Source organism: Oratosquilla oratoria, chromosome 41, assembly GCF_046742065.1.
Source record: "Oratosquilla oratoria isolate Oo_2021 chromosome 41, ASM4674206v1, whole genome shotgun sequence".
Classification (NCBI taxonomy): Eukaryota; Metazoa; Arthropoda; class Malacostraca; order Stomatopoda; family Squillidae; genus Oratosquilla; species Oratosquilla oratoria.
Window position 1 is genome coordinate 1,594,777 of NC_134817.1, and position 12,281 is coordinate 1,607,057.

At 37.8% G+C, this 12,281-nt stretch overlaps 1 protein-coding gene across 1 annotated transcript in view; it reads left to right on the top strand.

Annotated features, from left to right (window-relative positions):
* Positions 1 to 11,964, top strand: part of e(r) (enhancer of rudimentary) — a 42,222-nt gene extending 30,258 nt beyond the window's left edge. Inside the window, exons 3-5 of the mRNA XM_076177748.1 lie at positions 1,623 to 1,710; positions 5,634 to 5,754; positions 10,315 to 11,964. Of these exons, the coding sequence (XP_076033863.1) occupies positions 1,623 to 1,710; positions 5,634 to 5,754; positions 10,315 to 10,414 (309 nt within the window). The 3' untranslated portion in view covers positions 10,415 to 11,964. The remainder of the gene's footprint in view (positions 1 to 1,622; positions 1,711 to 5,633; positions 5,755 to 10,314) is intronic.
* The last annotated feature ends 317 nt before the right edge of the window (positions 11,965 to 12,281 follow it).

Genomic DNA, 12,281 nt, shown 5'->3' on the forward strand with positions numbered 1-12,281 from the left:
TGTAGTAAACTGCTTACTTTTTCATTTTCCTCTTTGATTCTTGAGGTTCTATCTGGGTTATGTTTCTCTTCCATTCCTAATATAATTATACATTTCTTTTTGTCTGCTAAGTCTCTTACAATATTCTCCTTCTGTCTCATCACTTTAATAACTGAGTCTTCAGTTTGTTCTCTCATTTGCTGTTTAATTATATCAGTAAATGCAACTTTACTGTTTTCTTGGATTGTCTTCCAACCCTTAGCTTCTTTAGCTATGGCCTCTTTGTTTTCTTTATTATTCCTCTTTGATTCTTCATTTTCCTCTTTTACTTCTTTTAACTGTCTTTTTAGTTCTTCTATTTCCTTAATTATGTTTTTGTTCGCCTTCTCTAGTGCTTCCAATCTTTCAACCCTTTCAGCCATGTTTGACATTCTACCAAACCTACTCTCCCAATGTTCAGTCATTTGTTCAAGTTTTTCTTCGAGTCTTGCCAGTCGGGGGAGGTTGGTATCCTCCCCCCCCTCCTTAAATCCCTGGAAATTATTATCCTCACCTTCTATTGTGCTACTCATATCTATGTTTCTAATCATTACATTTTTGTTAGACCCTTCATCGTCACTAAACTGGTCCAGATTGGAACAAGATAGAGGTGCTCCACAAAGGTCTAGAGAAAAAGAAAAGAAAAATAGTGGAGGCAGCCTACATTCCTTCCCACCCCTGCATCAACCATAGGGAAGGGTTTATAAAATTAGCAGGAGCGGTAGGTACTCTGGTTATCAAGGAGGTAAAAAGGACGGATGAGAGTATAGAGGGAGGGGAACACGGCAAGGATGGATTATATAAGCTGTTAATTTTCTGAAACTGTATGTACTTTGAGAATGTCCTGGTAAGGACGAAACGTCAGTGAATAAAACTCCAACTGTTCTCTGTGTTTAACTCACCACCCTTCCACTCATATATATATATATATATATAATTTCATGAAGGATAGGTGATTGTGGTGTTTCTTATTGTTTTGGTAAATGTTTTAGTAAACATCCATCACACCATTATTTTCTGGCCACATTTTGTATTACGCAGTTATTACGAAAATTAGTAGTGTGAAATTTCCAGTAATATGCATCTGGATACATAGAAATAGCACCTGCCTAACTGTCGAAGTACAACTTCTCCTCATACTTTATTTTGTACACCAGAGTTGACTAAATCACATCCTAAAGGCCAATTTTATACTCCAAGTTACCCCCGAAAAATTGTTGCTTGGGTTGCCAGTTTTGTCAATAAATAAAAATTTTTGGGTGTTTTTTAAAGCCAATGGATAGGGCTACTTGGTCATTATCACAGATTTGACCTTTAATGTAATGCCTATTTTTGGCCAATTTTTTAATTTGTGACATACAATGTATGCCGCTGACACTGTAGGGGTTAATGCATCTCTTTCCAGAGAGATCTATGGGAAGGCCCAATGACTATATCAGCAAGTTTCCAGTCATTGAAACTTGAGGCAACAGTTATTGATATCTGTGAACTGGTCTGCAGATTTATTTTATCGATGCTTTAAGTATTGACATAGGATCATATGAATGAGTTACATACTTAATGATTTTTGGACATTTTATTAACATCTTTATTTTTATTTTCAGTCTCACACAATCTTGCTGGTACAGTCGGGAATCAAACCAGAAACTCGAACCTACTCTGATTATGAATCTGTCAATGAATGTATGGAAGGTAAGGTATTTTTAAGTAGTTAAGTCGTTTTCATTATATATTCCTATATGTTATTTGTTGCTTGAGGGGAGGTTCTGGTGGTCATAGGGAGGAGGAATTTTATTTGGGCTTCTGGGTTGCCCAAAAATTACACAATTATAAACAAAGTAAATGAAGTATTTTGACCCCGAAATTTACCTTAATTTCCCTAAGGGCACTGCCCTTAGGCATATTTTGTATGTCAAAACTATGCATTTTCTAAGGCTGATAACACATATAATCAAGATATTGATTTGAAATTTATGTTACTATTACTTCTTGTGTAGATTAACAATTTTAAACAGCCATTTTTATATTTTTATTATTATCTTTTTTTTTAGGGTCGTCTACTTTCATGTATTTTTTTTTTTTTCACGTAAAAAAATGGTAAAAAAAAAAAAATTAAAATCAATATTTCAAAACCTTGGCTCTTTATCATCAAAGATATCCATAGTTATTGCACCATAAACTTCATGGAATTTGAACAGTAAATAAAGGTTATGACACTTTATAATGAAAAAAAGTTAGTTTTGAGATATGGCCAATTAAAGATTCGGAAAGAATTTTTACACTGATTTTTCTCTCAAAACCAATTAATGCTATGTTGAATATTCTATTACAACTACTGTCTTACTTATCTTTGTATAGAGAAGACTGGATCTCTCATATTTTGGCTCTAGGGCACTTAGTCCACCCCTACCCACCCGGGGAGAGTATTACTTCAGAGGGTATCGGAACTGCCCACATTCAAAAACATCACTATGATAGTGAACAACATTATCTACACTGCACTCACAATGACTAAGAACTATTTCCTTCAGACGTGCAGTAGAGAGCAAATGTATAGTTTCATCCTCTCTCCCTCTTTCTCTCTCCTCCTCCTCTTCTTTTTCATCACTTTTTTGACGAGTGTTTCTTTACATATTTGTGCTTTTCCTGTCCTCTTGAAAGGTGTAGAAGTTGATGGAACAAAACCTGATGCATTAGGTGACAAAATCATAACATCAGCTGATGATGTGGGCGTGGCTACACGCACTTGTAACAATCTCTCGGTTTTCTTTCTTTATACAACGCATACATTTCATATGCTTTTTTACTTCACTAATAGGAGCCATAACTATAATGGTAACACAGTAAAATTCAAATAAAACATAAATTACACACGTCAACTCGACGATAAATGTAAAAAAAATGCAAACAACTTTTTGTAATCAACTGTGGACTCATGGTAGCCGTGAAATGCTGCTTTAGAGAGGAAAAAGATCGTACTGCATATCAACAGTCAGTGAAAGTATGAAAAAGATAATAAAAGCAATAAAATGGCAAACATGTTGACAAACATGGTTGTTGCCATATTTGATGCAGCATGCCATCCCCTACCCCCTGCCATAAAAGTGCATTTTTATGGTATTTGCCATCTAGATTTTCACTTCAAATCATACGTCTGGCAGACCTTGATAACTGAACAAGCATTTATGATGCTTAACTAAATTTCGTACCCACGATTGAAAATAGTCATTTTTTGCCAGAGCCTCCCCTTGAAATAAGGGCTAGGCATAGGAGAAAGACATATTCACCCATTATACTCGTATCACCAGTGTGATGAGATTTTTCAATACTCTTTTTTTTTTTTTTCTTCTTCTTCTTCCTTTCCTCTCCACCCAAGATTTTTCCCTTTTTCATTATTTATTTATCTTTGATCTTAATGTAATAATTGGAAAGATTGTTTGTTTTTTTTCCCTCTCACTCAACATACCCCAAAAGTCAGGAAATGTCTGAATAAAACACAAGTGCAGACTCAACTAAATCCTCATCCACTCCTATATTTATAAACCATTGTGGAGGTGCTATGCCCAGCTTGTCCAAAGCTTCTCTGGGGAAGAAGTGATGTAGCAGACCTGAAGGCAACAACATGACATTGTGATCAACACCACTTCACTGCAAGTGGGCACAAGAACCCCACTTCCACAAAGAGGCATGACCCATAGGGGCCACTAGTACCTGGTCTCTGGATCAGGCCCAGAAACTCGTTCTCTTTACCTTACCCCTTTTTTTTTTATTATTATTATTATTCTCCTCCTCCTCCTCCTCCTCCTCCTCCTCTCCCATATAAGGAGGTCAGTACCCAAACACCTGCCCTCCCACACCATAGCCAGAGACATGGGAGCCAACCCAGGTTCATACACCTGCCCAACATGTACAGAACCAAATACATTTTTACACATACCTAGCAATTGCAACATATGCCACTCATGGTTTCCCCTTGCACAACACTCACCAACACAAGCAAATATACAAGGAAGAATTGCAACCATCACACAACTCATACATACAAAAACACCTCCACAGAACAACATACCCTTATATTACAAATGAGCATAAACAAAATCACAAATAAACATATGGAAGTGCTTTGATTCTTGCATGAGCACAACGTACACATAGCACCTATTCAAGGGATCAGTGATGAGTATCTGCATGTAGTAGTCGTGCAAGATGGACAGCGAAGCTGCCCATTTTCAAACCCCATCACCTCTGTCAGGAGGTGCCCAAAGGGGCTGATACTTATTCTGTGGCCTGGGCCCAAGATCTCTCTGTCAACTTCAACTTTTATATCTTATACTTTCTCACACATGGGGAGACCTGACAGCTGGCAACTGCTCCCCTATCCTTACCACTTTCAGACTGTGACAAAAAGCAGTTCCACAATATAACACAGACAACAGTTCAAAGTTTCTCCCCACAGAGATATGTTTTAGGTACCATAGATCATTGCCAGCCTCTGTGGGCTTGACGAAAAAAATAAAATTGCCACAACTGACACCCATTTCCCTTTATACAAAAGACCTTTCCTTTATAAGGAGGGTAACCATCCAAGACATGCACCCACCCTTCAGCCACATACACTGATTGTTTTCCTTTATATCTTTGCTCCTAATGGATAAAGGGCCCACCCACTGCCTAGGTCAGAGGCAATGCAGCAAGACAGAGTACCTTTATAGCAGGGCCCAACAACTGAAGTTTGTTTACCCCAATCACTTCATTACATGGCAACAATTTAGCATCCATTCACAACCATTCTACACTCACACCTATCTCTTGCCCTCTCTCTTCCCTGCTCAACAGACGTTCCCCTTTTACCCAAGGCTCTCTTCATCCCCTCCATTTATCTCATTCTTGGTTTTCCCCTGATGTTCACTCCATCAGCCTCTGCTATCCACACTATTTTTGCAAGTTTTTCTTCACTCATTCTTTCCCTATGCCCAAACCATCCAAGTATTCATTGATCAACCCTATTTGGCAGCTCTCTTTCCACCCCTACTCTCCACCTCACTTCCTCATTTCTCACTATCCATCCTTATAATCCCCACCATACTTCTCAAAACACATTTAACTTTCTATTTTCTGCCTCCCTTACTAGACTTAATTTCTCACAGGATGAACATCAGAGATTAAGATCCCTAGTTCCATCACTCCATCCAATTTTGTCACTTTTTCAACTCACATGGGAATCACTATGGTGGATGTGATGTATCTTGCTGTACTACTTCTGACCCAGGTACAAGGATGACCCTTCATCCACAAGGAGCTGTTGTTTAGTGCGTGCAATCACTATGCCACCCAAAAACCACTCCAAAACACCGAAAACACTGCAAACACAGCTAATTAACGTCCGATAATGAGAGGTCTCACTGTATATGAATGATTGCTGCTGTGAGTGAGCGAAACAGAATGACCAGTAACCCTTAAACAGTGGGAGGTTTCTCTTTACTGAATAAAATTGCCTGGCAATGGCCAGAAAACGAGTGAAGAAGATTGCTGCCATATGAGGGTTAAGAATTCGTTAAAGGGGATTTGACTGCATTGATTGATATATATTAATATATACTTTTTTTCTTTGACAGGTGTTTGTAAGATCTACGAAGAACACCTGAAAAGAATGAACCCGAATACCCCAAGCATAACATACGACATTTCACAACTCTTTGATTTCATTGATCAGTTATCTGACCTGTCCTGTTTAGTGTAAGTATTTTTAAAGGTCCTTTTGAATGAAGATAATTTCTTCAAAATAAATTTATATAAGTAAATTTATTTTCTGTGTTCAGCATGACATTTGATGTTACTGGATAGACTATGACATAGGAGTTACTGAGGAAACTGATTTTCTTCAAAAAATCTCTTTACTGAGTGACTTATAGGCTGAATTAGTGTCTGTGGTTAGTTTCATGGGGACTATTGGTCAGCCCATCAATCTGTTGCCCCAGGTCTCATCTAGGGACAGTAAAGATAAGGTATTTAGTGTCTTCTAAATGGTGATTGCATCTGAAGCAATTAGCTTCATTAGCCAGGACTATTTTGTGTTGGTATTGTCTTAATGAAGCGGCCTTGCTGTGGATGTACTGTGTCTTGCGACACTGCTTCTGACCCAGGGCGGTGGGCAGGGTGCAGGGATGACCCGTCATCCAGGAGGTGCTCAGATGAGAGGGAGGGTGGGAGGGGTGTGGAGTGTATGTAGGGATGAAATGGGTGGGAGTGTTTTTATGCCTTTCCCTTTTGGGCTACCTCCCTTGCAAGGGGGAAAAAGCCTTGGTATATGTATGTATGTATTGTCTTAACCACCTTGGTAAAACGACTCCTACATAGGTGTCATGAGACACGAGTGGGTACACAAGGAAGTTGGCATCGGTGTCTTTTTACACTTGTATATTCTCTTTTCAATGAGAATGAATTTTCACTTTTCACTTGTGTTCTTTCTCTGTTCAATGAGAATTTTTGATGATCTCTTTTCTTTGAGATATTGTACACTTTCACTACAGTCATAGCTTTACTGAAGACATGACATCCTAAGATGTTATTGTTGTTTTTTAATTAATATGTTAGTTTGTGTAGAGCTAAATATTCATATATATATATATATGGGTAAATTTATACATTGCATAGAGATACAAAGTTGCTAGTATTGAGAATGGTTATTGGTTAAAGTTTTCATAGGAAATTATTTTTTCTATTGTTCTTATTATCGCGCTTATACATATTTATATTTAGTTAAGGCAGTTAATTTTGAAAAATTCTAATGTATGTATGGTTTGAAATGCTTATTCATCTTCTTTGAGTGGGTGGGGTTCTGAGTGTATTATTCCGGGGCTTCACGGTCGGAAGGAAGTGAAGAAGTACTTTTATAGATAGTGAAAGGTTTTATAAGTAAATGATCGTGAGGACCTAACCTATCGAATCGCATGACGTCCTGCGTCCGAAGGAGGAATAATTAATGTAAATTCATAGTTTAAGAGTTAGTTATGGTCATCTTGGGATTTGTCGTAGTATATTGGTTTATCCTAATTTACTAGGTTTCGGGTGACTGCCTGGGAGATTTCTTCGAGGTGGCATTTTGATATTTTGAATCTACGTTAAAATTGAAAAATTATTTCGTAAGTTAAAGATTACACTAGTGGATATTTTGTTATTTAATTATTGAGTTCTGTCTATCGTGGTCTTTGATTTTCTATAATTGTAACAATAGTTATTTCTGATAGTTCTACCAATGTAACCATCACCCACCACGCACGTGATCCACATGCTTGCAACATAGCGAGACTCCCCCTTCTTGCTTACCTTGCATTTCCCACAACATACATCTAACGCAGCACGTTTTAAGACAAACAAGATATAGATACCCAATGTCACCAGACTAACCTATTAAAATCCTTTATTATAAACTGCCCTATTATATTACGCATAAACTAACATATACATAATATACCTAACAACATCCACCAACTATAGGACTAACCCTCATATATAAACTGACCCTAATGCATAGAATAGCGAGACTAACGCCTTTGGTTACAGTAACCTACTAACAACCTATATAACCTTTAACACCCATGTCACGCCCGAGAGTCTGGGTAGGTCAAGAGCCTACCGGCCAGTCGTCAGAGCTAGGCAGACCGAGCAGGCGCCAGCCTATTGTGCCCTAGGTCAAGGCCTGGCACTTATTGTAATCTGCCCACAGGGCCCATTTGTACCTTATCATATTTGTAAACCAGATTTGCCTCAATTGTTAATTAAAAGTAGAAAACTCCCGTTTTGGAGTTTATCTCGCCCGCATTAAGTCGTCCTTACGTAACCAACCAACCTATTTAACGGTTACAAGCTGATAGTTTTAGCTATTTAGGATCACATGTGGCAGGAAAGGGAGGAGTGGAGGTGGAGGTAAATTGTAGATTGAGAGAAGCAAGTAAATACCTTAGAGGATTAAAAAGTGTCATGAGAAATGGGCATCAGAGAATGGATGAAAAAAATTATATGAAGAGATGATTATGCTGATGGCACTGTGGGCAAAGACTTTGAATTTAAAAGATGCAGAAAGGAGAAGTGTGAATGTGTTTAAGATGAAATGTGAGGAGTATGGTAGGGGTTACAAGACTGGATGAAGTGAAAAATGAGGAGGGGAGGAGAAGAGTGGGGGTAGAAAAGATGGCAAATAGGGTTGATGAAAGAATGTTGGGATGATTTGGACACATGGAAAGAATGAAGGAAAATTAGTAAAAGAGCTGTTGAAGGCAAAGGTAGATGGAGGAAACTTCAGGGGATGAACAAGGATTCTTGCCCTGTACAGTGGTGTCGACACAATCACTCCTTCGTACAATCTCCTCTTATCATCCATTTCCAAATGTCTATTTCTCATTTAAACGGACATAGAAAAAGAAAAATGTAGCAATGCATGGTAAGCATAAAAACAGTTAAACATATATGTTTCATGAATCTTTATTAGGTACTTAAACAATTACCAGTTTGTTTCAGTTTTAGGCTTCATATATTTAACCTGGAGTGGTGGACAGACAGTCTTGATTTAGGTGATAGAAGACGCGTCCAACGTCAGTCGTCTGTGACGGTCTTGGTGTCTTGGACCGAACAGGTATTTTGAGGAGAGAATTGTGTGCGATAATCTCTGGTAGTAGTGGAGAGACACTACTGATTGTTGGGGAGCACATAGATGATAGGTTGGTGGCTCATAGTGGAGAAGTAATAGAGAGCATATGTAGAGTCGTACTTAGCTTTAGTGTAGTAATAGTTTGGAGGTCTGAAATAATTCGGAAAAGTGAAGGCTTGCACTTCACATGGAGATTGCCAATTCACAGGTTTGGTACTTGAAGATTGCGCAGTGGAAATGTAGAGGCCCAAAGGCCTTGTTTAGTTGAGTTGTATTCAACAAATGTAGAGAAATTCTATGTAGTTTTTAGATGAACCGTGTGCTTTGCCTCTTTTCTTGTCACTCAGCTTTCTCTTGTATCTCTCTGCTTAGGTCTCCACTCCGGTTCTCTCTCATCACTCTCTACCTGGCCTTATATAGCCTGGGAATTGGTGCTTATGTTTTCTGTATGTCTGTACATACTTAAACTAGGTAGTTCAGCTACCTCTAACAAATGGGAAAGAAGAACATGTTTGTGTGCCAAATTATGTAACATTTTCTGAGCTTGGTGTTGTCTGACAGAATGCGTATGAAGTGTGCCTCAACTGGTGGGTATTGCACAGTGTACTCTATAATGTACATTTTGATATACACACATACTTATTATGAAATAGATAAAAAAATTCTCTCTACAGGTGACAATAACAACATTAATGATAATACACATCATATTCACTCAAGGTGTGCCTTAAACACACAAATAGGAGACTTTATTCATGTAAGGGCATGACACAGTACAACCACAGGATTCTATTCATGCTAAGGACGTGACACGATCCCACACTTATCCATCACCCATTTGTTTCCCTGTTATCTTGGCTCCTTGTGGTTGAAGGGTCATCCCACAGAAAATTTCCTCTCAAGAGAAGAACCACTGGTACATTTGTGTTCTGGTCACCGTCCTGCATTAGAACAATACCAACACGGAAAAGGTCTGGCCATAGATTCAAACTTCCCCTAGATGCAACCACCTCATAGAAGACACAGAGCACCTCATTCTACAATGCCCCACATCATAATATTATTATTATTATTATTATTTTTTTTTTTTCCCTTTCTTCTTCTTCTTCTTCTTTTCTTGGAGTCACTGTTGGATATCCCAAGTAACCATTGTCATGTTCCTGGAAACTAGGTCTCCTGAAGGAAACTTGGAGCAACAGACTGATCGATTTGCCATTCAATTTCACTAGGGAGCTCAGATATTCTCCTGACATTTTTCTTTACGTTTGTGATTTGGGGGAAGTTGTAAGACATTTTCCCAACCCAATACTTGTTCGCTGGCCGAGCGGGTTTGGGCGTTGCAACTTTTGGGCGAAGGTCGATGTGATGGCAGTTTGAATTCTGCCACTGATGAATTATACTAAGGACATGGTTCATTAAATTCCATGCTGTAAACCTCTGTAAAAGGCACCATCTTAACCTCCTGGGGGGAGTTTGTGACGTAAAACCAAATCAATCAATCATCAATCAAAACTTGCCTACATTGGTGTATTCTTTACCGGGCTTCTGCTGCACTGTTCTACTCCAAGACAGAAAGGTAATTTTTATAGCTATCTTCATATACTTTGTTTCGGAAGGGAGTGCCGTAACTATATTTGCTTCATTTACAGGTATCAGAAAAGTACCAACACGTATGCACCATATAACAAGGATTGGATAAAAGAAAAGATATACATCCTCCTCAGACGTCAAGCAGCAAAGGCAAACTGAAGGCGACATTCGTGATGCAGTACCACAACTACCGCCACCATCAGCGCCACCATGACCTTCTTCGGGGCTTCACTTGAACTTCGGGGTTGGACAAGGGGAGCAGCACTATATTGTACAAGAGGAGTTTCCTGCATCTGGTGTCGTTCTTCCACTTTTATCTTCCAGGAGTGGAATGTGTTCTGCACCTATGAGAAACTTGTAATGTTCAACATTATTAGAAGGCATTCATCCACATTTATAGACCGATATTTATTCTCCTCTTGCTGAAATTCTTTTGGGTTGAAACCACAAAATATTAGGTTATTAGATTTGAAATGGTTGGGGGAGAGATTTGTTAGTTAACTGTTCTTGAGTTCTTTCATACCTGATATTCATCCTGTAAAAGCATTCACACTCTATTTAGACTATTTTAGTATCAGTAAAGAGAGGGAAAAAAGTAAAATTAATATGTACATACAGGCTGACTCCAAAAATTTGTGCGAATTGGTTTCCCACCTTCCACTGATCTGTAAAAAAAAAAGGAAGAAAAAAAATTAAAATGGAAGGGTTAAAAGTGTAGACTTTGTTGGGAAGGAGTAACAAAAAATATATATACAATATGTTCATGTTGAAAATAGACAACAAAGTAAATATGATTGATTCAGTTTAACCAAATGCATTGTTTTATAACTATAAAATAGCCTTCGATAATGATTAATATTTGCCCAAATCACTAGTGATTTGCACGTGAACCACACTGCTAATGACCACAAACTGCATAACTTCAGTGTAAATATGGCATTAGATCATTGGGATATGGGTCATAAATTAGATTAATGAATATTGATGCTGCAATTTTATTCTATGTCACAATTTCAATGCTCTATATCTCTTGTTCTCTTTTTTTTGTGTGTGTGTTTTATTAAACAAATGTAGATAAGCAAGAAATTAAATAATTGAGATGGTCTTATTAAAAAGTGGACTAGCAGAAAATAAATTTCTGGGGTCAGCTTGTATATTGAAGCCCTCGAGTACAGTATTAGTTGAAAAGGACTGAGATCGCTGCAGTTGGGAGTCATCAGAAGGGGAAGTAGTTTCAGTGCTACTGACAGTGTCTGTCAGTTGTAACTTTAGTGTATGTGTGATCTTTGTTTGAGTGTTTATATTTTTTGTGACATGAGTTATGCTTATGGATTTAATATTGTTCAACACTTCTGCAACTGTAGCTCCTACAGTATTGATATAATGTGAAATATTGGATGCAGTGTTGTGTAGAATTAACTGGGGAATCAAATTTTTTTTTCATGGGAAGAAAGACAGTACGGCACTCTTGATGGAAGACAGTTGTTTTTATATCTTAGATTGTGGTTAGCAGTCATTAGTAAATAATCACCCAGTTACGGTTACAGATATGCTGGGAAAAACTGGTTTCTTTCACTGAAGCTCTATTTTTGTCATTTGTCTCGAATATATCTTCATTGATACTCTGAAAAAATGTTTATACCAGTCTGTTAGCTTCACATCCCTTTCATTATGTATAAGGGCCCTACCAAATAAATAAATTTTCTGTATGTGATTTATTCTACCCTTGTGATTGGTAAGGGTAATCATCAGAAAGTCCTTGGAAGAGCTAATTACCTCAATTGCAAGCATAATTAAAGGGATAATATTTAAATTTCAGTATAATGCCCTTTCCCAAAAATTGTATGATGTATTTTTTATGTTCATGTTCAAGAATTATTTGCTATGTGTATGTTTTTAAGGTACACAAATTACAAAATATGGTGTACACAGCTGATTTATCATGAGAAATTAAAGTATATGCTCAGGCATCCTTAAACCCAGTGAAGTTTAATGATATGGCTGTAAGATACTGAAAGAATCCTTC